Below are 25557 nucleotides of genomic sequence, written 5' to 3'. Positions count from 1 at the left end.
CCTATCCAAAATCTTCCCACCACGCCGGAAGTTTTTGCCTGGTGCTCTGACTCAGATGACAGAGGAGGAAATGCTCGGTGGAGATCATTAACAGGCTAATGTACCCCCAAACTGTCCTTGCCGCAGCCACTCCGCGCTAGGAGGGGGGTAACCCCCAGAGGACACGTGCGTTTGTGTCTAGGGTGAGGCTAGCCAAGGGCACTTGGGGACCGGTTAATTCAACCCCCCCCCCCCGCCCCGCCAAAGGTTACACCATTCAGCATTCTGCCAAAAAATAATGGTTTCTGGAAAGAAGCCTGAGCTCTCTTAGCGTCAGGGGCGCTGAAATGTCCCAGAGCACGACAAGCGCTGGATGCCAAGGGCAGCCACCCCTCCTCACACTCTCTTCTCCCTCCACTCCCAGGAGTGGTTCGATCCTACACTCCAGGGCGCCCTCGCTGCACAGCGCTATCCTAAGAGGGAGGCCGAGGGTGGGTGAAAGGCCTGAGTTTGGGCTCTCTGTGTGCGCGGACGGAGCGAAGCGGTGAGCTGGGGGTCTCTTCCTAATCCCCACCTGCTCCCCAGCACCGTGACTGTCGGTGAAAGGGCTTTAATGAGTTCTGTCTCAAGGAAGCCGTGTAGGGGACACTGAAGCAGCAGTAGAGGCCCGTCTAACTTGTCCCTGGGGCGCAGGAGGCGGACCTTTCCTCGAGAGGGACGGGAGGGGGCGCAAATCCCTGTACTAATGTCCTATGGCCCTCCTCCCTCGCGCTTCCCAGCGACTCGGACGGGTCTTGGCAGCCCCTGGAGCCTTCCCCTTGCTCTTTTCACACCCGCGCGTCGCCCTCTCGCCTTTGCGTGCCGGGGTCCTTCCCCCAACTTTCTCAGGACTGCAGCCTTGGCCCCAAGAGCTGCTTCTTCAAGGTGTTCTCTACGGCGACCTAGCACTCCAAACCCAACAGCTGTGACCTTCCCACTCAGCGCAGCCCCCGACTCCTAGCCGCACCCACGGGAACTAGTTGAAAGCGTCGAGGCAAAGTGTTTGTGGACCCCGAGCCTGCGCAGGAGGGGGTGCGGTGAGGCGAGGCGTGGCCAAGCCCTCCGGGCTCGGTGAGCTCAGTGGAGGTGGTAGGAAGGCTCCGACGTTTTAAGAGGTTCTGTTACATCTGAAATAATTTCTTTAGTGGCAGGACCAAAAAGAACTCCCGCACCGGACGCTAAAACCCGTGGCCAGTCTCAGGGCTTGGCCTTTCGCCGCACTCGAATGGGGGAGCCTTGAAGTCTGAGCATCCGCTCCTCCGGGAGGGAGTGAGATCCAGCTAGGAAGACTCCTGCGGGCAACTATGTCCGAGGCTTAAGCCAGCTTCACCTTTTTTTTCTTTCCCTGTGTTTATTCCCGACAACTATTAAGCTTTTGTCTGGGAAGTCAAAGGTAGTTCGTGAGAGGGCGCGCCATGTCCGAGGAGTGGGAAGGCTACCTTTCCAAGAAGACATTGGGAGCATCGGTTTACTTCTCCCCCTCCTATAATGTAAATTGGCTGATGAATGTCAGTGTTACTGGGGTGAAATTGGGGGCGAGGGAGGCCTCCTTCACAATGGCCTCTTCAGTGGGTCCCTCCGTTTTGCTGCCTGGAACAACTAGGCTTCAGAGGTGTTCCTGTAAAACCGCAAGGGAAGGCAGGGAAAAGGACTGGAGGCTTCAGGAGGACCCCAGATCTTTCCCTGATGATGAAGCAATAATAACAGGACACTCGAATTCAAAAGAGGAAGGGAAACATCACAACATTTATTACCAAAGAAAACAGCAAAATGGAGCTCCATGTACACAACGCTCTTTGGAGGGAAAGAGAATCACAGATTTTAATTCATTTACATATTTACAGCAAGATTAAAGCCACAGCTTTCAACTATGTTTTTCATTGAACAATCACTTTCAATCAAATACAAAACAATTTTTTTTCCCTTTCAGGTTAGTTCATAATTTAAGGATGTAAGGGGAGAGCTGATAAATCACAAACAGTGTGGGTGGAGATGTACCAAATAGTCTAAGATTTCAGTCAAGCTTTGTGCGTGTGTGTGTGTGTGTGTGTGTGAATTTATGATTACAAAACATTTGCCTGTCTGTATAATCCACATTCATTGCAATCATTACATTTTTCCATAAATTAGTGATATAAACAAACATATGGGGACCTCCAGTAAACAAATAAAAATCCATATAAGAGACAACATTTTGCAGCAACTATAATAACAGCATGGGTTACAGCTTGGGGAAACTTCTTTACAAATCATTTATTCGGCACACACAGAGTGGGGAGGCCGGTACATCCTGGTTTATTTAAACCACCTTTAAAACCACATTGGGAGGTTTGGGGAAAGCCGGACAGGGTGAAATTTTCTTTCCAGAACTGCATATGTGGATGGGAGGAGGGTATTTGCATGCACTTTGGGGACACTATCTTGTAAACTGAACTTTCTGAACTCCAATTGCCAAGATTCTGAAGAAAACAGGAAATTATAAAAAACATCCCTCCCTCAAGCCACTCTACTTTCTATTAATGGCAAAAGGGGCTTTCTGATTGCTTGCTGCTAGTAGGAAGAAACACACAATGGGTCTATTTTAAAGAGGATCATCTTTGAAGGAGCAGGAAATATTAACAATTGCTTGGCTGCAGCCTTAGGTTCCAAGGATGGTTGGTAAGAATATTGGGAGTTTAAGGAGGGTCCCAAGGAGGCTCATCCAAGTACCCCGATGGGACTGATGAGTGCAGGCCAGTGCAGAGAGAAGCAGACACACAGTGTGTCCTTGGGGTATGTACCCTCTGCCTACACCTTCTCTGCATTCTTTTCTCCCCGTTCCAGAGCCAGTGTAAAGGGCCCCCTCAACATCTGTGCACCTTCACAGACCTTGGACCTGATGTCTCTGTGTCGCTTTTGTTTTTTCTGTAGCAGGACTTAGTCCTAAAGTTATCAGTTGATGTAGTGTGCATGTTTTTGTTGTTTTTTTTTTTTTAAGAGAAGTTTGATTTTATCTCTTTAGAAACGGTTTGAAACTAACGGGGCAGAGGGAGTTTGACAGAGAGGAGAACAAATCGCTGACAAAGAACCTTTTACGTTTCATCAGCGTTGTTAGGACGACAAGCAGGAATGTCTCAGATAATAACTCCCACTTCAAAGATTTCTCAGCTCAATAGAAAGCGGACCATCCTTTTTATTCAACCACAAGGACTGGCACTAAAGAAGACTCTACTGTTTGATTTTTTTTTTCACCGTGTTTATTTTTCCCCTATTCACTGGGGTACTTGGATAAAATAAACAACAAGACAATTAAGGGAACATGGACTTCTAACTTTCCTGCCATCTTCCCTATCCCCTTGGCCTTGGGCTCTTGAGTTCATGCCCAGGGCCAGAGTAGGCCTGAGGGGTATCCTATACCCCATGCCAAGGAGAAACAAGTGTGAGGCAGGGGCTGCAAGAGATTTCTGGTATGGAGGGGCAGAATGGGCTGCTCTGGGGGCCAGAGTGGAAATGTCCCAAAGGCACAGTCTGAACTCCACCACCGACCTCATCCAGAGTGCCCCCTCCACAAGTGCCTTTCAAATTCAGGCCTCCACCCTGCTCAAGTTGCAGGAGAGGCGCTTTGCACAAAATGGAGCTGGGGATGCTCATTTGTTAAGCTTCTGAGATTGCCCTGAAGTTATTTACTCTTGACCCTGGAGCTTCTTGGGGGCGCAGTCAAGATGTACGGAGTCCGGCTCCTCCCTCTCCTGAGGGCGTCCCTGGCACAGAAGCGACCCCTCCCCACAGAAGTGTGGGGTGAACCCCTAAACGCGGGCAAGGCTGGTCCCAAAGAGGAAGTATATACTGGAGAACGCAGTGACAGTATTAAATGGCGTGAAAGCAAAGGTCAGCGCAAATGTATCTTAATAGAGTGTCTGCAGTGAAGTGTGCCGCCTTTGAAGCGGCCGCTCCCCGCGCGCATTTCCATGGCGAGCCTAACGCGGCATGCTGATGCACCGTCAAACTCACACTTTCAACCCCAAAACCCGACTCTTTGAACAACCCGAGCTTGATTAGACCTTTCTCCTTTTCTTTCCCCTCTTACAAACCATTTCCTCGCCTTTAGAAACTCGCCATCAAACCCAAATGCGCCCTCTGATCACCGCAGAAAGCAGAAACAAAGAGGGCTGAGCGGCGATTCAAGCGGCCCTTTTCTTCCCTCACATTATTATCCATTTTTATTATGATCGGGAACAAGTGCCCATTCGCGTGGGTTTTGTTTACCGGAAATTAAATGAAAATGATTTAGTCCGCGTCAAACAAAAATATATACTTGTATACACAAGAAAAAAGGCCTGTTAGACGTAAATATTATGTCCTTAATGAAAAGCCTGGACGGGCTCCAGGCTCGGCCTTTCAGGATTTCAGTGCAACTTGCCCATTGCCATAGAAATCCTAACTTACCATGAAGATGCACCGTGGCGAAGAAACATTGCTTTGTGCGCGGACCCTTTGATGTCGCAGGCGCTAGATGCGGGCGCTCAGCTGCGTTGGGCGAGATTACCTTGCGAGCAACGCGGTGGACATCTGTAACAAGCAAATGAAAAATTAAAGGCGATTAGTGGCCGACCAAGCATTTTTATTTTATTTTACTATTTTGGATTGGAGTAGAACGCAAACCGCGGTCCAGAAATATTAGAGAAAGAAATGAATCCTATTTGGAGAGGGGAGAATTTTGTAACGTCAGAAGAAGCAAGTTCTTCAGATGCCCTCTTGCACCTTGGTGGTGGGGCGGTCGTTTCCCGATGGGAACGAGCTGTTTGCCGCAGACCGCCTGCCCTTGGCCAGGCGGCCTCTGGACTCTATTGTATGGGTAAGGGGGTGGGGGAGGGGATTGCAGTACCACTTCCACAAGAATGGATTCGCTAAGGATATATTTCGAATATTCTGGTTTTTATTAGGGATAATGAAAATAATTCCACTACAGTTAGGACATCATTTATCTGATGAAAATGGGGCTGCAGGGCAGGAGTGAAAATTGTCTAATAGTGTCTGAAGAGAAGAGTGTAGAAGAAAACCCAGCAGAGTGGCAGGACCAGGACTTGTTTGTTGGGCTGTCTAGGGGGCTCCCCCTAGGTGGGACTACCACTGCCCTACCTATGTCTAAATTCTTAAGGGATCGGGATAGGGCTACCAAAGCTTTTTCCACCCTTCTTTTTCTTTCTACCCTCCTCCCTCATGTTAGCAAGGATTTAGGGTAGCCCCATCCTCCCTGCAGAGGGTGGTAGACTGGGAAACAGGCCCTGATTTCTCCCCTGCAGGGCAACAATTGCAAAGACTTTCCTCTCCTCTGCCACCAACATCTGGTTCTTTATCTGGGGACTTGGTACACAGCGTATAGAATACACATTCAATCTAGATCCATTGGTTGTTTACCTTTAAAATATGTATCATTGCAGCGCATCTCTTGTCTACGCCCCACCACATGCACAGCTTTTTAAAAAATAAGACCAACAACTGTGAGGTGTGTTTTGTTTTGTTTTGGGTTTGGGTTTTTTGTTTTTTTGGTGTGATTTATCCAGACACTATTGCCTAGGCCAAATCCCTTCACTGTGGAGGCCTTGGCTCTGTGACGTCATTGGCCCACTCTGTACCCCCAGTGCCAAGCACCCACAGTATTCCACAGGCAGCACCTCTACAAGGGGGTGGGGTGTTGTGGGAAGAGGGTGATTGGTCCTCAGAGTCTTCAGAGTACTGAATCCAAAAGCCCATCTAGCACTCTTTTGTTTGCATTTTCTGTTGTTAGGACTCACACCCTACCCCAGTATAAAATGTATACGGGGCAGACGGACAGGCAAACAGATAAATTTATGTGCTTGAGCCAGTCTGTGGGAGAGTGGCACATGATGCCTAGGGTTGGGTGCTTAAACCCCTCTCCCTTTGGTCTCCTTTGTATAAGTAGTTGGAAAAATTAGGATCTGTGGCTTGTGCATTTTTGTTTCAATAGCTGAAGGAGGGGGGAAATGTAGAGAGGCAAAAGTAGAAGGAAATAGGCAAGATATCGGCTCAGAATTTCCTCTGCCACCTTCTGCGATTGCAACTTTGGAGGAGACTCCAAATGGGGGCTGGGGAGAGAGTAGGGGTGGCAATCCGAGCCACCCAGGCCTTGAGCAAAACATTTCTCATTCTGTGAACCAGGAGAGGACTTTGTGATCTTAATTTCACCGCCTGCAGTTGCCAAGTTTGCACATAAATTCTTCTAATGTGTCTTTTCCCCCTTCTCCCTGAATCTTTCTGTACTTTCTCTACACGAACACTGGGGTCACGCCACCCAGTCTCGAGGGTGTCTCTGTAAGTGGGTGGAGGGTGCTGGGTGTCACTGTGGAATAAATATGGGAACCATATTTACATATTTATATTTCAAAATAACGGTATTGTATCAATACCCTATACGAACTCTAACAACCTTTAATGGTTACCTTCCTTTCTTCCTCCTTCCCTTCCTTTCTTTCTTCCTCACCCTCTCTTCAAGCCTCAATAACCCCGCCGAGACTAGCAGTCCGTGTACCAGAAGCGGCAACCACAGCAGCAGCCCTACTACCGGAGGCGGTGGCGGCGACTGGGCCAGGTGGTGGCTGGGGGCTTGGGGGCGCGCCGGGGGCAGCTGCGGCGGGGCCGGCGCCCTGACACACGTACCATTCGCTCAGTTCGGCGCCACGCGCCACCGCCGCCGCCGAGGAGGCCACCAGGGGCTCGCGGCCGAAGTCCGACGAGGGCGACACGAGGGCAGACGGCGTGGCCGAGTCGTAGCCAGAGCTAGGCGGCGGCGGTGAGCGCCCGTGCACCTTCATGTGCTTACGCAGAGAGCTGGGGTGCGTGTAGCACTTGTCGCAGCCGCGCACTTTGCACGTGTATGGCTTGTCGCTCGTGTGCACGTGCGAGTGCTTCTTGCGGTCGCTGCTGTTGGCGAAGCGCCGCTCGCAGCCCTCGAACTCGCACCTGAAGGGCTTCTCCCCTGGTGGAGGCAAGGCAGAGACATTAGCGTGCGTGGGTCCTGGCCCCGGCCCGGCCTCACCGCCCTTCTCAATTTCTCTTTCATTTTTTAGAAAAGACCCACAGAAGATTTTCAGAAACCTCTTTCCTTTTCGCCTCTCAGGACCAGCACCCCCTTCTCCCGCTCATAACGCGCACCGAGCTTCCTCCAGCACGCCGCCACCCCTCCCCCTCTCCCGCCTGGGCCAGGGGGTGGTGGGGGAGGGTACAGAGGAGGAGGAGCGACACAGACTCCATCTTTGTCGAATTTCCATCGTGATCCATTCCGGTTGTTTTCCTCCAAATTTCCCCACCCGGGGCCAAGAAGTACCTTTGCCCGAAGTAAGTTGACTGAGGAGCTAGCATCGGCTTAATTTAAAGTTGCTGGTTCTAGCCAAACGTTTCTCTCCCCCCCCCCCACAAACACACACACCATCCAGCGGTTCACCTCGCGCACACCCCACCGTGGCCCAAACTGTTTCCTAAAGTAGGTTTTGTGCAAACGCCAAGGCGATGGAATAATTTAAAGATGCGCAGCCCATGCATACGGCATATGCATAATGTGGATTCGTGCTGCAGGGAAAGGTATTCTGAGCAATGATTCACTTCAGACGCGATTTTTACGGGAAATGGAGCCCCCTCCCCCTTCCCTTCCACCCCCTGAGGGCAAACATTTAGCAGCATTCTTCAAATCTTGCCTAAACCGTCCGGAATCCCTCCAGTTACGCGCGCCGGCAATAATATTTTATTACGCTGCTCTAGCGGCCTCCCGGAGACACTGCCGCGGGCAGCCGGCTCTCCCAGTCCAAAATGACTTGAGAGGTCGAGTAGCCTCCCCAGACCACCCACGCCCGGCGGTCGGGCCTCGCAGGTCTGAACTGAGAGACGGGCGCTGCAGGGTTTCCCTGGGCCAAGCGGGATCCGAGGCCTCTCGCGTAATCGTACTCTTGAGCTCGGCGGTTTCCGGATGAGCGCAGCTGCTGAGATAAGACCAGGCCAGGAAGACAAGCGGGCGGCCAGGGTAGACCCGCCTGGGGCTCGGATCCGCGGTGCGATCCCCTGTAGAGCCGCGGGAAGGCGCGAGCGCGCGTTAGGGTGGAAATATTCGCCGAGGACCGAGCCCCAATCCCGGAGCTCACCGGCGGCTGGATTCGCTGGAATGTAGGGGTGGAAAAGACCCCAAGAACCTGGAAGCCCAGGTTCCTGCTGGAGCTGCAGATGCTGTGGAAAGGTGGGGAGGAAGTATCTAGGCGTCTTAAACAAATGGATGCCACTGGGCGCTCTAGATTGAGAGAAAGGCTACCAAGCGTCTGGCTAAGAAAGAGATGCATGGCTGGAGGACTGTTGCCTTTGTGGTCGCTTCTCCCGCCGCTTGCAGGAAAGACGGGTGCTTTGGGGCAGGTTTGAACAAACAAAGACTTAGTGCTGAGCCAGGCTGCAGCTCAGGCGGAGTCAAAGGTTTGCGCACAACCCTCGCCTCCGTGCAGCTGCGGATGGTGAGCCCAGGGTTCTGGCACCGACCGGTCGCTGCGTCCTGACCCTGCAGGAGTACTGCTAGTACAGTGGAGCACTGGGCGGTGCTGGCCTCTGCCATTTCTCCGCATGCCGGTACCATTTTATTAAAAACAAAAACGAAAACGAGAAAGATGGAGAATACATCAGTTTCCCTATTTGCCCCTTGTTTTCTCCCCTCTGATCCCTTTTGGCATCTGCAAAACTAAAACTTTTCTTTCTCCCTTCCTTCTTTTCTTTCTAAAATCACTTACAAGAACCATGCAGTTCAGGGCCTGCAAAAGAAAACAAGATTTGCTGAGAACACAGAGGAGGAATAGAATTTGAGGTTGATTGCCCCCCCCCCCAAATATTCCCACACACACTTATCCCATTTGTGGGCACCTCGTTGGACATTCATGTAAAACAGAAACAATGATTTCATCCCAGACGAGGAGCAGAGGGAAAAAACAGGGCACTGAAGGTGATTCGAGCAGCTTGGAAGTTCGGAGGCCCCAGGGATGCCAGGTGAGGCCGCGCCCCCTGCCCCGCGCCCTCCCGGCCTCTCCCCAGCTGCAGGAGGCTCCCTGGACTCCTTGCCTAACAACGCGCCCCCACTCCCACCCCCAATGCACTGTATCCCGCCCCCTTCTTTCCCACCAGACCTGGGCGCTGCGCCCTAGAAGGGTGGGTGGGTGGGTAGATGTGGAGAGGCAGGGTTAGGCTAGGGCCCTGCAGCGGGTCCCGAGCGGCCTCAACCTTAGCCCGGGGTTAAGTCTTGAAAGGCCCGGAGTCCCCTCCCTGAGGCTCAGCACCCGGGAGAGGCCTCCTCCCCGGCCCTGCGCCAAGCCCGCCTGACAAAGTTCGCAAGCTGCGGCGCAGTTCCGCTAGCGCCATTTTCTCGCACTTGTGGCTGGGCCAGGTTATCGAGCGTCTGTGTCCCGGCGCAGACTCTTTCTACCTTGGATACCCAGCCCTGCCTCTCTCTATAGACTGTCTAGGAAGGTGGGGCAATCCCCCAGCTGAGGGCCCCCGAAAGGGGGGCAGGCGGCGGGGTCCGGCTGGAGCGCGGCGACTGGCCCGCATCTCCCTCGCGGCGGCACCATTGTTCCGGGATTGCTGTGACCGCCACAAAGTGAAACCTTTCGGCATGGGCTTGGGGCAGCTGCCTCCGAAGCCAGGCCCGGGATTCAGATCCGGAAGAATCTCAACTCTTGAGAAATCAGCTCCTGTTCGCCGCTTCCGCGACTCGAGGAAATGAAACGCCATTAATATTTGAAAAGGCAATTATTTTCCTGTTGAATCGAGAACTGTCTTCATGAATAATTTGTAGTGAGGTCTATTGCCATTTGAGAAACATTTTGTTTTTTGTTTCTCTTCTCTCTCTCTCTTTTCATTACTTAGGAGGGGGGTTTGAAGGAAACGCCGGAGCAAGCGAGGCTCAGTAGATTTTTTTTTTTTTTTAAACTCCAGCGATAATGAATCAGGACTGCCAGTGGAAAGGACGCACTTAGAATTCTGTCCTGAATAGACGCAAACCTGAGCCAGCCCAGGCGCACTGAACTTGCTTCTCTGCTGTAGGTCGATTGCACTAAGAATTTAACCATTTTCTGCTTCATGGACTTCAAACAGTAGGCCGGCAAAGAGCAGTAAAAGTTTGTTTGTTTAAAAAAAACCCTGTCATTAAAAATGAGTTCCTTCTCTGGCTCAGGACTGGGTGTCTATCTTCGCAGTACGGGCCGTCAGCTCCTGGAGTAGCGAGACTGTGGGAGGTGATGGGACCTCACTTCTCCCCTCCCCCGGGATAAAATTCGGAGGTTGGGAAGGGGGAACAAATGCTTGCGCGCCTGGGGTGGGGGGAAGGATACTGGAAACAGTAGGGAAAAACTGTACATTTCTAGATATGCTATGTAATTAAAGTAGGAGACTAAGAGTGAACTTTGGTCTGGATTCCTCCTGTGCCAGTGTCACGGCCAGGGACCTTCCCTGACATGCAAGGTTTGGGAGAGAAACCGGGCTTGCAAATTTCTTTCCCCAGCTGTGCCAGCCTGGGGGAGTTCTTCAACTAATGCTTGCAGATATTTCCACCAAGAATAGAGGTGAGTAAGGTAGAGCTCCAAGAGAGTAAGAGAAGTGGGGCACCAACCTGAAACTTATTTCATCCTCTTCTCTCCCCACTAGTTCCCTTCTCCTACCCCCCGCCCCCCATAGAGGAGGGGAACTGTTGATTTCTTAAACTTCCAGAGAGTTTGGGTGAGGAAAACCCTAGCTAGGGACAGTACAACGTTGCCTGCTAAACTAATCAATGTAACTTCACAGGCTGTTCTGGGAAGTGTGAAAACTTTCTCCTTGCAATTGCATTAATTAGAGATGCTTCTGGCCAGAGGAGTTCAACTTTGCATGCTCCTGAGCAGGCTCCTTTTCTTAACTACAACTAACAGATGCGGTTGACACATGTCCCCATTTCACTTAACAGCTCAGTAAATGACATTTAAGGCAGATGAGTCTCCTTGGATCTCTGCTGAAGCAAAAAGGTTTGTCAAATGTCCCAAGTGTCAGGTCACCAAGGCTCCCAAACGGGGGCAAAGTTAGCCCACGAGACCCTAAATCTTAAAGGCACCAACTGCCTCATGCCCCCTCAGTTCAGGTGGTGGTCAGCCACCCCATGGAAGAGTACCTTCGACAGGATTCTAAATAGATCAGGAAAATTAAATTGGTTCTATGTCTTTACGACTTTGAGGAACAGTACCATTTTAAAACCTGAAAAATCAAACTTGATGATAGGGAACACACACTTGCACACACAGAGACCCAAGCACGTTCACACTTGCCCCCTCCCCAAGAGCAAAAATCCTGCACTGTCCTCCCCACACACAGCCTCAGGAAACTTCCGTGATTCTAATAGAAGGACATAATTAATATTTTATGGACTTGGCTCATGGAACACCAAGAAATCCCCCCTCCTCCCAGATGGAACTTGAGGAAGGAAATCCAGCCCCGAGGGCCCAGAAGAGGCCGCCTGCTTCCCCAGAGGGTCCAGACGAGACAGACAGTGCCGAATACTGACCTGTGTGAGTTCTTTTGTGTATTTTGAGATTTTCTGATCTAGCAAAGACCTTCCCACACCCCGGGAAAGGACAGGGGAAGGGTTTCTCGCCCGTGTGCACGCGGATGTGATTTACAAGTTTGTATTTGGCTTTAAAGGGCTTGCCCTGGCGCGGACACTCCTCCCAGAAGCAGATGTGGTTGGCCTGCTCCGGGCCGCCGACGTGTTCCACCGTGACGTGCGTGACCAGCTCGTGCATGGTGCTGAAAGTTTTGGAGCAGAGGCGCGGGGGCGCGGGGCTATCCTCTGCCAGCCACTTGCAGATGAGCTCCTGTTTGATCGGCTGGCGCATGTAGCGGAAGAAGGCGCCGGGACCGTGGGGCGCGGCGAGGTTCACGGTCAGGTTCATGCCCCCATAGCCGTGCAGGGCCGCGGCAGCTGCCAGGGCGTCGCTGCGGGCCACCGGCCCTGGCGCAAAGGGCTCGGGTCGCGCGTACATGTCTCCAGGGAACCCCAGACGCAGGAGTCCGTTCAAAGTGCCGCTGGGGGAGGCCTGGGGCGGCTGCTCTTGAAGGCCCTGGAACACCGAGGGGCTGGAGGCGGCAGCAAGCTGGGGGCCATGGTGTCCGGAGCTGCTACCTGTTGTCGAGACAAATAGCGCTCGTGAGAACGGGCGGCGTGGGCTGAGCATTCCACCAGGCCCCGGGGGGCAGGCCCAGCCCAGCCACACTACGGCCTCTGCCGTCAGCACCGGGACCGGGAGCCAGACAGAGGCGGCAGCGTACGGAGTGGACAGCGAGAGGCCAAGCGCCTCCGCTGCGAACAGGCTGGGCGGCAGTTCGGTAGAGCCCCCTGCCGTTCCATGAGCGCGAGAAGGATGGAGGCTGCGGGGCAGGTGGAAAGGGCAGTAGGGCGCGCAGTGCTGAGTGTGTGGGTTTCTGGGGGGCCCCGGGCTCTGCTCCAGGGGAGTCCGACCTGAGCCCCAAGCGTGCTTTGGCAGCCAACTCCCTGGGACGATCGGGGTCTCGGAGCCCTGCGGGGGAATGAACGTGAGGCAAATGGTGATGTTTTAGGTGGTGGTGGTGCGGAAGCCTCCGGATCATATATACTAATTTCAGTGCCTAGTTCGTCTGGGAAAGCGCGGCCTGCTACATCCCATCCCGGGCTCCCCAGAGCTCCCTTAGGTCAGGCGGTTCACACCAGTCACCTGACAGCGGGGAGAGGAAAGAACAACCACAAAGAAACTTATGCAAAGTTTTTTTTTTTTTTCTCCCCTCAAGTTTAGGGTTGTGTCCCCCACCCACTCCCCGTGGTCTTTAATGTCTACTTGAAATCCAGTACACTACAGAGGTAGCAGCGGGACGCGTGAGGAAGTGAATAGAGATTCCGGGCCACGGCCCGGGCCCGCGGAGAGGAACAATCACCTAGGTCGCCTATTGGCCCGCAGCCCTGCCCGACGTCAGCAATGACAGGTCCCGCCGCACGCGGATACACACACACACACACACACACACACACACAACCCCCCTTCTCTCTCTCTCTCTCTCTCTCCCTCTTTCTCTCTCTTACTCCTGCTCCCGCGCATCTCCACCTCACCCCACCCTACCCCCAGCATTTCATGCTCCTACTGCTCATGCGCTCTGACCCGGGCACGGATTCTTTTCTCTCCTCTTGAGCCCCCTCCCCCTCCTTTCTCGAAAGCTGAGTAGATCGGCTCTGCCTCACTGCTCCTAGAAGTGAGCGGGGCTGGGTTCTGCCTTCTTTCACCACGACTTCAGGGAGGGGGTGTTGCGCTGTACGTAAAGAACTCGGACTATTAGACGGGCAGATCCAGCCTTACCGGGGCTGAAGGGCAGCTCAGGGCGCGCGAGGATGGAGGCCTGATTCATCAGTTTGTCCCAGGAGCCCGAGGAGGAGGGGGCCTGTTTCCAGGGACTGCAGACTATGCGACCCGGAGCAGACGAACTCCTAGCCTAGCAGCCTTTGGGCTTTATTTTTTCGCTGTCGCCGAAATTTCTTGTGTCCTTCATTTCTCTCTCTCATTTCCTTGAATTCTTTATTCTTTCCTCCCCTTTCCCTCCTCCCGACTCTATTCTTTCCACTTGGCCTTGCCAGCTCCTTGCAAGTACCAGCCCAAGATTCCCGCCCAGACTCAAGCCAAAGTGGGCCTGAGGCAGTGATGACCTGGGAGATGCAGACCTCGAACCCACTACCCTCTCAAGACGCTACCCTCTCAAGGGAGGCTAAGAATCCTCTTCGCCACAAATCCCTTCGTCTCGCGGACCGGGTGGCCAAAGAAACAAAGGCGAGGGGAATGCTGCAAGGAGAAACAGGTCCTCCCTCACCGGGTGGTCTCCCCAGTCAGTTTGCGGGCTTGAGTTCTGTACCCTGCCGCCAAACGGAGCCTTTGGGAAAGGACCTTGGGGATCACTTGCAGTTTCAGCTCTCACCACTTGTTGCCTGCGGCCGGAGTCTCTGCCTCTCTCCTGGCTAGCCTTCAGGGCTCTGAGAAGAGTGGACGCCAAGTTTCCCCGCCCAGGCTGTGCAAGGGACTGCGGACCCACGGCCTGTTCTCATGCGACGCCCTCCGGCGCTGAGGGTCCACAGTTTTGGGGTGGGGATTGGCCGGCGGGGAAAACAAACAAACAAACAAAAAACCAACCAACCAACCAACCAAACAAACAAACAAAAAAACCCTTTCCGTTTCGGCCTAGTCTAGCCAAGTGTTCTTTGTTTGCGCTGCGGACTGGCTAGGGCCGGCTGCACAGCTTGGCGATTTAAAGGGCTGCTCGCTGTGTTGCCTGGCTAGCTCTCTGTAGCCAAAAATGCCAACTTGAGTACTTGGGCTTCCCTAGAAGCCATAGAAAGCGACTCCAGAGCAGAGAAAGGTTTGGATTTTTAAGAGAAGTTTTAAGGATTTAGTAAAACACCTTGTATCCCTAGCAGATGTGAGAAGTTTGGATAGATTGCAAGGAAGTCTGACTGGGAGTTGACTGAGCTGTCCCACCCATCGCCAGCACTAAGAACTATTCTTACACGTTTCCTAGTTAGTAAAGAGGGTTTCTTTTAAAATTAAAAAAATAATTAACTTAGGGGTGCCTGGGTGGCTCAGTCCTTAAGAATCTGCCTTTGGCTAGGGTCCTGATCCTGGAGTCCTGGGATGTAGCCCCTTGTGGAGCTCCTTGCGTGGTGAGAGGCCTGCTTCTCCCTCTCCTAATCCTCCCCGCTTGTGCTCCCTCTCTCACTGTCTCTCTCTGCCAAATAAATATAATCTTAAAAAAAAATAATTAACTTATTTATAATGGTTGGCAGATTCTTTGAGACTCTTCATTTAATGTTTTGTTCCCTGCTCTGGGTCGCATCTTAGGGAGGGATTAACGTCCACATTTTCCCTCAGCTTTGACAAGTCCAGGTCTTTCTGTTCCTCTGGCTGTCTGGAAGAGCTTATGCAATGCAACCAATAGATGATGCCTTAGCATTAAAACAAAATAAAACAAAACACAGAAAGAAAGAAGAAGGAAGGGCAGGGCAGGGTAGGGAAGGGAAGAGAAGAAAAGAGAAAAGAGAAGGGAGAAGAAAATGTTGAAGGAGTGCTTTTGACAGCCAAATTCCTTCTGCTCTGGAAACCAAGGACTTCTACTTAGTGTTGAGACTAGACTTTGAGGACTTGTCTTCTTCTCATCTTTTACCTTCTCCCATACTCTCACTTTCTGGAATTTACCCTTCTGCTCACAGAAGCCTCCTCTCTTGTCCCCTGTCTTGTTTTCCCTTCCTCAACATGATGGTCAGGCTGGGTCTTAGAAGGGTTTCAAGGCTCCCCCCAACTCAGATGTCTGTTGAATGTTGCAGCTATTTAGGCAAGTCTGGGCTGAACTCATGAAGGCCTTTTAAGGACAAATGAACAAGCAAACACAACCTTCCCCCCCAAACCTCCCAGAAAAAATATAACCCCCCCAACCCAAAAGGAGTGTGCTCTTCCCTGGGGTCCCTTCTGCAGCTGTTTCTCCTAACCATCTCTCAACATAGAGCTTAGTCAGCTTCTCCTGTAGCATTCAGGCCTAAGTGCAGGGATACTTCAGCAGTAGTCCAGCAATTAAAATATTTTCCTTTCCACCTGAACTTCCGTGATCTGCAACCTACTGTTTAGGATGTTTATCAAACTCATCATCCACTTTTATTTTCATTAAATCTCTGATTTGCACAAAAATGGATCCCTTAATATATATACCATGACTTCACTACATCAGAAGCTTTGAATAACAGCAGAAAACAGGGATATTTAGGTTGTTTTAGTCCATGGGCACTTTTGGAAGCCTTGTGATGCCAGTGAACTCTAATAGTCCTGTTTTTGTTAACAACACATGTATTAGAAAAAAAAAAACTGTAACTATACATTAGAAGGTGGTGAAAATAAAGATAAAATTTTCCCCTTCCAAGTTTGTGGACCCCTGAATTCTAAGCACTGTTTTTGTAGACTCTGGGGATAAGAAGCAGAGGTTTTCTACTTGTAGAGTGTTAGTGTGCTGCATACCCATACTAACTTTACCCTTGAAAAACTTTCAACATGTGTGTGGCTTTTTGTGCCAACAGTGAAAGGGCAAATAGGTCTGATTCAGCCAAATTCATTGACAGTAGCCTGGCCCCATAGAGCTCCTTCCCAGATGCAGCATTCTCTTGAAGTACTAAAAACATATGGACCCATCCAGGGTAGATGCTGCTTGAGTAGCCAGAGGTTACTTGACCTGCAGGTCACTAAGGCTGCCTGATCCTTACAGATTCCTTGGAGCCACATGGTTCACATGTTGGCTAAATACAGAAATGGGGCCAGGAATTCTCCCAAAGGAACATTTTCCCAGGGACAGAGACATGGAGGAAAAAACAAACCCATTTTACCTACTAGCATTTATAGACAGGGAACTCAGGGTAATTACATAAGGATCTTCAAGGCATATCTCTGAAAAAAGCTCTAAAGCAGTATCCGGGTAACTGTAGATGACAGGTGGGGAACTTATGGCAGGGAGAAATGTTTTAGTTTTCAGAGCTGTTTCTTTAAGTCTTCCAGTGTCAGCTAAGAGTGAGTCCAGGGGCACCTGGGTGGCTTAGTGGTTAAGCCTCTGCCTCAGGGTCCTGGGATCAAGTCCCGCATCTGGCTCCCTGCTCAGCAGGGAGCCTGCTTCCCCCTCTTTCTCTGCCTGCCTCTCTGTCTACTTGTGATCTCTGTCAAACAAATAAATAAAATCTTAAAAAAGAAAAGAAAAGAAAGAGTCCAGATTTCATTGACTTGATAGGGCAAGCTGAAGACTGCTGTTCCTCTCTTTCTGAAAGTTATCTCACCACCTTGACTCCCAGTACCAAATGGTTGGCTGAGCATTGTATTTCTAACCATGCTGGGGGTTACAGCATTGTTGAGTTCACTTTCCTGCTTGATGTGCAGGAAAAAAAGAGACATATTCTGCAGCCCAGACATCTTCAGCAGAAGGCAAAGAAGCAGTGGAGGCTTTTGTAGGGGGCTGTTTGGAATAAGTTCAACCACCAGACCCCAAAATCTATCCAGTGTCCAGAATCCTGCCCTAAGCACCTTTGTTCACCTCAGCCTGTTGTATAGAAATATGACATTTGGTGGCCCTACCATCTGCCAGAGCTCCTTCCATTACTGACTTCAATAGGGAATGTCTGACCTCTCTCCTTTGGAAGGAAAGAAATAGGAGAGATTTCAGATCAATAGCTGGGCTATTTTTCTACTTTGATATTTTAAGAAATGCTAAATAATGATTATCTGTTTCAGGTTATGCTTCGAGCAGGATCCCAGGAGCTGATGGCCACTGCACAGAGCCTGGCCAAGAGCAAGCCTTTTTGTCTGAATTTTCTGCATCTAGATCTGCTGTCACTTGTTCAGTCCATTTTCCCTGTTTCTAGCCAGATTATCACCAAAACAAGGGACAAGTCTCTTTATAGGCTATTCACAGACAGACTTTAGATTCCTGCAGTGAGAGGCTGTCTCTAGTCTATGAAAAATAAATAAATAACTTAAGACCCAGGAGCCCACCATATGTCCTAGCCCAAATTGTACAAAGGAGATGAGATCTAAGATTTTGGAGATAGAGGAAGCTATTCCTCTCCTCTGCTATGGAATTTTGGGTTTTAATCATCATTAATGGAACTGAGTATGAAAACATATATACTTGGATAAAATTTAATTTCCAAGCAAAGGTTCTCCAAAATATCTTTGAACAAAAGATTAAGAAACATGGGGGGGTGCCTGGGTGGCTCAGTGGGTTAAGCCTCTGCCTTAGGCTCAGGTCATGATCTCAGGGTCCTGGGAAGGAGCCCCCTATCAGGCTCTCTGCTCAGCAGGGAGCCTGCTTCCCCCTCTCTCTTTGCCTACCTCTCTGCCTACTTGTGATCTCTCTGTCTCTGTCAAGTAAATAAATAAAATCTTAAAAAAAAAAAAAGATTAAGAAGCATGGTGAAAGGATCTTCCAGAACAGCACTGAGGAATTAAAACAACTGAATTTACATAATAAGCACATGTCTCTTGAGAATTCTGCCATCAAATTATCTCAAAATAATAGAAGAAAGCTATTTCCTGAGTTGTCCATTTAACTTTTGTTAAGAAGGTTGCTTTTCCTTCCAACAAGGGAATACCTTGGAGGCAACCATCAGCTGGTGGTGTAGTTGAATGAAATGAGGGAAACTAGAAGCGCCTGGAAGGGAAAACACCCAACCCTAAATCATATGCTTATTCTAAATGGAATATTAAATTAAATTCTTCACAATGAAGGTATTCCTGACAGAGCAGCTGTCAGTCACTCCCTGTTCAGACACCACATTGTGGGAACATAGTTGCTGCCACATTGCAGAAGGCTGGTGTCCCTGGTAAAGATGATGCATATCATGTAAACCCCATCACCAAGATCAAAGTCTGCTCCTTTCATGGAAGCCAATACATGTCAAACCTCATTCCAATCAAATCGTCTGGAAATGAATCCAAGATGAATATGTCATAGAATAATGTGACAGTGGAACTACAGAAGGTCAGGGGTTGTTGTTTCAATGAGAGAGTCGTCAAATATTAATTCTAGAATGTCCAGATGAGTAGGCATTGAGGGGGATTAGCTGGCTGCTGGTGGGACGTTGTGTAGCTGATTTGTGTGCAAATGCATCAAACACCAAGGTGTTGTTCTCAGTTTCATTGGAACTCAAGAAACACCTCCAAGCTCACAACCCAACATAACCAAAAGAAAAAACAAAACTTCCCACTTAAAAAAATAACTTAAACAAACCAATATTCAAAAGAGGATTTTAACTTACTAGACTCTTTCAGGGAGTTTCGGTAAAGCCGTAATCTTTTCCTCATCACCAAGGAAGTCTTGTATCTCATTTTCTGACTTTGAACCTGTTTGGGAAGAAAAAAGGGACAGTCATTCGTGAAACAATTTTATACATGTTTGTATGGCAAGATTGTGAGGCCAGAATGTATCAGTGTTGGTCTGAAGAGTCTTTCCAGTCTTTCATAGACCATTTTCAAATTTATAAAAGTGAAAGAAGAGGATTCTGCTGGGAACTACCCATATTTATTGCAAAATGACATAGCCTTTGTGATTAAAATATATTAAAAATCTTTTTCCCTACTAGATACTTCTCTGGTGTAACTCATTTGTCGATTTCCCTTGTAGATAGAATTTAAGCACAAGTCAGCATTCAAACACCTCTGACTTCTAGAATTTAAATTTATTCTATGAGAAATTCCCATTGTTTTCTGAATTTAGTGAAATGTAATGGAGAGGGCTGTGTGTCCTCTGGGACATCAGGTTAAAAACTGAGGTACAAGTATTGGAATTAAGAAGAGAGAAATTTCCTTGTAAATTTGTACATCTTGCCCATAGTGGTATGGGAACATTTACCGTCATATGACTTCCACCTCCAAACCCATTTGGAAATCATCATTGGTAGATTTTTTGAAGCTAATATAAAATTCACCATAATAGAAAAAAACGTATCATTTCTATCATTTGGTCCTAGTTATCTTCACTTCTTAGTTAAGAAATACCTCCCCTGTTATATTTGCATCCCTTATCAAATTCACTTTGTGGTTAATGCTACCAAGGCTTTGGCCATCTTAAAGCCTGAAACCCATCCTGAGGACCTTTGCATCTGTCAGGCAACGTTAAAGACAGTGGAACAGCAAAACAGAGTCGATCCACCCAGCCCCAACCCTCGCTTGGCCTAGAAAGACAAACAGTCATTGAAAAGGTCTCAGGCTGGACAAACACAGCACGCCCTCTGTCAATGAGGACGTCTGCCTGTCTTGACACTCCAGCCCACAGAACAAGCGATTGTTTAACTTGTTGAACCACAGGCCAAATCCAAATGGGGCTCTGCTATCTCAAAGCCTTTCCAATTCTCTATGCTCAAAGATCTTTCTTTCTCCCTCAACCCCCAAACTGGGTTTGAACTAGCTTGTGTGTTTTCACCCTTCCATCTCCCTTCTTTTCTAGGTCTAAGCCTGAGGGGTGGGGGCGGGGGATAGACTCACCTTTTCCCAGAGGGTTTTATTTATTTTCAATTCTTTCTAACCAAAAGGTTTCTGTCCCTCCAAATAATAAGCTCCTTCCTGCACAAATCAGGAAAGAAAGGAGGCCCAACTTTACATTCCTACAGAAAGGTGGCATGCTGGGCATACCCGCTCTAAAATTTCCTCATGGCAGGATGTCTGGCACGGGAAAAGTCCTGGTTGGTTGGAACTAATAGAATTTACTTTTTTGCCTCAGAGGGAAATGGGTGTGAGTTTCTCTAGAGAGGCCCATCCACCAACAATGCTGCCCAAGTCCCTCCCCTCCCCTCTTAAGAGGCCTGGGTCACTTCTACCCTGCCCTGATCCTGGCAGTCTTTTGTGCATTACAAACCCACAGGCATGCCAACAAATGCAGAGGCTGGACTTTGGACTGGCAACTGGCACTGTAAGCTTCTCTGTAGTAGCTCCATCACTAGACTGGTGTAGGGAATCAGAGTGAAAAATTGTCTCCTTTGGTTAAAACTCTAAGTCCACTGAGCAAGCCAGTTATTTCACTGAAGGTGGGATGAAAGAATATGGGGGCAATCCCTGGGACCCTGGACCTAAGATCCCCACTAACCTAGAGATATAAAAGCTCTGAAAATGCCTGGTGAGGTTTTCCTCAAATGACTGCTCCTGATTTGTCTCCTCATAGTCCGGGGGCCACTTGTTCAGGAGTCAGAGCACAACCTGGAGACTTATTGGAATCTACCTTCCTCCTCACTCATTGAGGAGAGGAGGGAGTGCCAGCCAAATCGATCTTTCTGGGGGAGAGCCAAGCAGGTGGGCCCCTGGGTATACGCAAAAGGCACCATTTTTCTTTAGGGGAACACCAAAGCTGTACCTTGTGAAGTCTCCCTAGACAGCGGCAGGCCTGCCCAAGGTCAGAGGTCACCTACAGTCCATTTCCCAAACCAGAGATTTCAGTCCCCGAGCCATCAATGCTGCTCCACACTGATTAACCCGCAGGCACACAGGCAAAGGCAAGCCCGCCTTTTAGCCACAGCTCACCTGGGGCGGGTGCAGAACAGGAGCCCTTCAGCCAGCCTGGGAGCTCTCAAGCAGAAACCCAAAAGACATTGGGCTTCTGCTGGCGGCCTGCTGTTGCCAGCTGCCCCGGCATCTCCCCGACTTCCCTCCATCCGGCTGTCCAGCCCCAGGAAGTCGGGCAGCAAGGCTGGGTTGTGTGCTGGCCTTTTCTCATTCTTCTGTTCCCTAGAGGAATTAGCTTGGGTTTCCCTGCTCTGGGCTGAAGGTTGAGTGACCTTCGCATACCCAGAGTAGAGTCTGTGTTAGTGAGTTGCCTGAAGGATCAGCGGAGACATTTAATCTTCCCTTTGAACACGACTGCACCCCTACCTGCCCGCAGCTAGATAGAGGGAAGGAAGTTGGTGCCTCGATTTGGGTAGCTCTGAGGCCGACGATGTCCATAAGAGGGTCGGAATGTGACCTTGGAATCCAAAGGGAGTCTCTTGCAGACAGTGCCGGCCAAGGTGAAGCCCCTCAATGCCCCTTCTCCATTCCCAAGACCTCGCTGGCTCCCAGCTGTCCCCACGGACAGCCTACCTCATTCATCAACCCCAAACTTCCCGGTCAACCATTTGAGGCAGTCCTAGCTTTCTTTCACAAACCAACTCTGTTCCCGCCTCACTTGTCCCTAATTTCCTGTGTCCCTAGATGTCTAAGGTAGTGCCCAGAATTCTAGGCTGCTGCGGCCTGCTCCCCCAGAGAGCTAGTCATAGCCCTCGCTCGCATTTGGAAGAAAGAAATCCAAATCCCAAACCCATGGCCAGCCGCGCGCAGAGAGCGTATCCCAGCGGTCAACGTTCTGCCGCAGAACCAGGATGCGCGAGGGCGAAGATCCCGGCCCCATCGCCGACCCAGCCGGCATCTGCCGTCAGGTTGGGGCGGAGAAGTCCCATCATCTTGCTGCCTGCCAGGCTAACTTAGCTTCATTGACCCTGGAAAGGGGAAGCCGACTCCCGCCCTGCCATCCTCCAGGAGCAGGGAGAGAAGCTGCATGCAGGGCCCTTCTCCTGGCGAGGGTCCCGCTCACTTGGAGCAAAGGAAGCTCTACTCCACGACTCCTCTTCTTGTGCCCACAATAGGGCACCCAGGCAATTTACAAGGAGGGGAGGATAGGCGGGTGGGCAACGAGCTGCTCTAGGTCCGGGTGCCAGTGGGAGCCCCATTCGTCCTCCTTGCCCACCCCCTCCCTGGGAAGAAAAGATGGACTCATCCCCAGCGCTGCCCCTCCGCGGTAGGGCCCCCCTCCCCTCAGTGTCAGTGGGGTGGGGCATATACTCACGGTTGGGGGGCTAATGAGGGAGGGGATGGGGAGAAAGTCTAGCTGGGCCTCTTTCCCCAGTGGGGTTTGGGTGCCACTGGCCCCGCTAAGGGCGCTTGCTACCCAGGTGCTGGCGGTACAGGTTCGGTCTATCTGCCCCCTGGACTCAGGCACTTACCCTGCTCCACCTGTTGCCGGGATCTCCTCATTTCTGCACATCACTTTGGGGTGGCGGAGGGGGAACCACAAACCCCTCCAAGCCTCTCTTTTGTGGTTCCAGCGAGGCGGTCATCCTTCATTTCTCCTTTTCCAGCTTTCGGGAAGCAGTTAGGGAATGTATGATGAAGCAGAAATGAGCCGTCAGGATGATATTTTAATGGCTTATATGTCACGTTGGTGCATGTGGCTTTGAACTGGAGCCGCTTGCGTTTCCTGCAGAGAGCGCCGCAAATCCCACTTGATAACTTCTACAACCCACAACTTTTTTTTTTTTTTCCCTCACATTCACTCTTACCCTGTATATTTGGAAGCGTTTCCTAAAAATACCCTCTTGTCAACGTCCCCCTTGGATTTTCCACGGACTGGAGAGAGAAGACTGACTTTTCTTTTTTGAAGAATTACTTTGCCTCTCCCCCTCCCAATGGCTACCATTCCCCCTCAGTTCCCCTCCCTTGTTTTTTTTTTTTTTTTTTCTTTTTTGAACGGCAGGCGAGGTGGGTTCAATATTTGTTCTCCCTAGTGAGAGCACTACAGCCTCTAGAGAAAACTTCTCCTTGCAAATAAGGTTTTTACAACTGCAGTGGAGGCAAGATTCAACTTTCCTCTGTAGACAGCAGAGAAAACTGAGTAGTTCTGATACATCTTTTTGAACAAACCGTGTAATAGTTTTTTTTAATTTTTTTTTGTGTGGTTTTTTGTTTGTTTGTTTGTTTGTTTTGAAAAACCACCCCTTGAGCCCTAGCCTTTTCCTTCTGTTCCCCATACTGGTTCCACTCAAAGTTGGCGGGGAATGCTGGGCTGCTATATTCAGACTTGTTGCTGGAGCAGAACATATGATTTTTTTTTTTCTTTCTCAATTTTCTATTTCCCAGCACAATAAGTACAAATGCTGGTCAGGTCCCTTCAGACACCGGGAAACCATCCCAGATACAGAAGTTGAGTTTTGAGCCGAGAGAGCCAGGGAAAGGGCAATTCAGCCCGCCAACACCAAGCGAGAATCTAGTCGATGAAAAGACCAGAAAATTAAAAAGGCAAGAAGAGGCCGACACTGACCCTGCCTTCCTCCAGCCGGTGTGGCCAGCGCGGGCGACTAGGCAAAAAATATTCATTTTCATTTTCCTCTCGCTGGGGAACTGGTGAGTTTCCCAACGGGGCCGCCAGTGAAAGGATGAGTTGAGGTTTCTTTGTCTGAGAAGAGTTTAGGGCTCTGATTCAGCTGCAAAGAAGCCAAATGAAGTTAGAAACAAAGGGCAAATTGAAGGATTCCGACTCTTGGCTTTTTGTGTTTTCCTTACTAGAAAATAATTAGACCTAATGAATATGCAGACGCTTCAGCTAAACCCTCGGCCCGGCTCGGGCTGTTGGGTTTTAAACAGAGCTGCGAGAAATGCAACCTTCATCCTCCAACCCCCCGCATCTGCGTGCATTTTTTGAAATGCATAAATGTTGCCCGCCTTAATTGATTGAGTCACAGGGATTTTTTTTCCCCCTGCTTTTAAGTGCCATACTCCTCTACCTTTCAACAATCATTTTAATATATAGTCAATGGCTCTTTGTGGACGGGACAAAAAGCAACTACGCGCAGTTGTTGAATAGACTTTGCGCTGGGCAAAGACAGGTTAATCGAGGGCCGCATCGCGAAAACAAGCGAGTGTTGTATGTTTGCACTGAATCCAAATGTCTGCATTTTCCTAACTAAATCAAAGGGAGTGTTATTTCTTTTTCTGCTCACTCATCTGAAGGTAAGTAAATTTTCTCTGGCGATCAAAAGCCTGGTCGGCAACAAAGACCGCGCCCGCTTTTTCCACCGTCCTGGTGTGGCGAGTTGCGGAATTTCAATAACTGTGACAAGGGTGACTGATTTGTGAACCAGAAAAGGTTTGAATGTCACAAAATTTACATTGGTCCTATCTATCGGGGATTTAAATACCAAAAAAGTATTCGGGGATTTCTAGAGAGCTTTGGGCAGTATTGAAGAACAATGGCGAGTTTGGGAAATTTACAGTTTTACCTGAATGAAAGGGGCCTCGGTTGGGAACAGGAGTGCAGAAGGAGGGGGTTAGTGGGGGGCAGACCAGGGAGACTAGGGAAAAGGAAGAAAAAAGAATAACACTGGAGAGGAAGAAAAAAAAAAAAAACTCCCACCAACTCCGCAACAATGTTTCCAATTTCCCCCCCACACAAAAAATGCCGCCTCAACAACTTGGAAAGTTAAAAGCTCTCTTCCACCTGTGCTTATTTTTTTGGGGGGGGGCGGGGAGAGCAGGAAGCCTTATCGATCTGTTAAAAGTGAGAAAATGAGGCAACCGATTACCCTGAGAAATCACATTTCTTTTAAATAGTTAGCCAAGTGCCCGTGTGCTACCGAGATCTTAAATTATGAACAGGAGGGGGACAAGGCTAGAGGGAAGCAAACTTCAAAAGGAGCAAATAACAAAAGCCTCCTTTGCTGCCCTTGAAGGGGCTGGGGAAGAGAGGGGAGAAGAAAGAAAAGAAAGTTGCTGAATCGGGACATTCTGGAAGTGCCTGTGTTTACCAGCCCCATCCCCACCTCCTACTCTCGGAGACGCCCCGAGTAGCTCAATCGATCAGCTAAGAGCAGGTTTGAAGAAGGACAAGATAGGGAAAAAAGAGAGATGAGAGAGAGAGAAATAGAGAGTGAGAGGGAATGGGAGAAGCAGAGGGAATGGAAGAGAGAGGGAGGATAAAAGGAGAGAGTGTATATGACTGCAAGAAGGAAAAGGAATCGTGGCGAAACAATTTTTCCATGAGAAGAGGGAAAAATTTGGCTTAAAAAAAAAAAAAAGTTGCTACTCCTGGCAGCCCTGTTTGTCAAAAGGGGATGTCAAGCGCTTTACAATACCTGGGATTGATGAGGCGGGCGGGCCAATGAACGGCGCGCGGCGCCTCGGCGCGCCCTCCGTTGGCGCGGCGGCTGCAGGCGGGGGG

General features: G+C 49.9%; 1 protein-coding gene across 4 annotated transcripts; it reads right to left on the bottom strand.

The window, feature by feature from the left end:
- Positions 1–2961: 2961 nt before the first annotated feature.
- Positions 2962–25489, bottom strand: ZIC4 (Zic family member 4). Of its 4 annotated transcripts, XM_032346358.1 has the most exons (6): positions 25472–25489; positions 22568–22821; positions 18860–18944; positions 11570–12187; positions 6676–6994; positions 2962–4566 (listed from the first exon to the last, which is right to left on the bottom strand). In XM_032346358.1, coding segments are annotated over exons 3-6 (1008 nt in total). In that variant the 5' UTR covers positions 18930–18944; positions 22568–22821; positions 25472–25489; the 3' UTR covers positions 2962–4565. The 4 variants fall into 4 exon arrangements, with proteins under 4 accessions (XP_032202249.1, XP_032202240.1, XP_032202259.1 ...); XM_032346349.1 differs by lacking the exon at positions 25472–25489 and having other exon boundaries at positions 22568–23621; XM_032346368.1 differs by lacking the exons at positions 22568–22821; positions 25472–25489 and adding an exon at positions 21114–22366.
- Positions 25490–25557: the final 68 nt, after the last annotated feature.

This window comes from Mustela erminea, chromosome 1 (genome assembly GCF_009829155.1).
Source record: "Mustela erminea isolate mMusErm1 chromosome 1, mMusErm1.Pri, whole genome shotgun sequence".
In the NCBI taxonomy this organism is placed as follows: Eukaryota; Metazoa; Chordata; class Mammalia; order Carnivora; family Mustelidae; genus Mustela; species Mustela erminea.
Note: the sequence above shows the minus strand (reverse complement) of the source record. Positions and strands in the feature narration are given on the sequence as shown.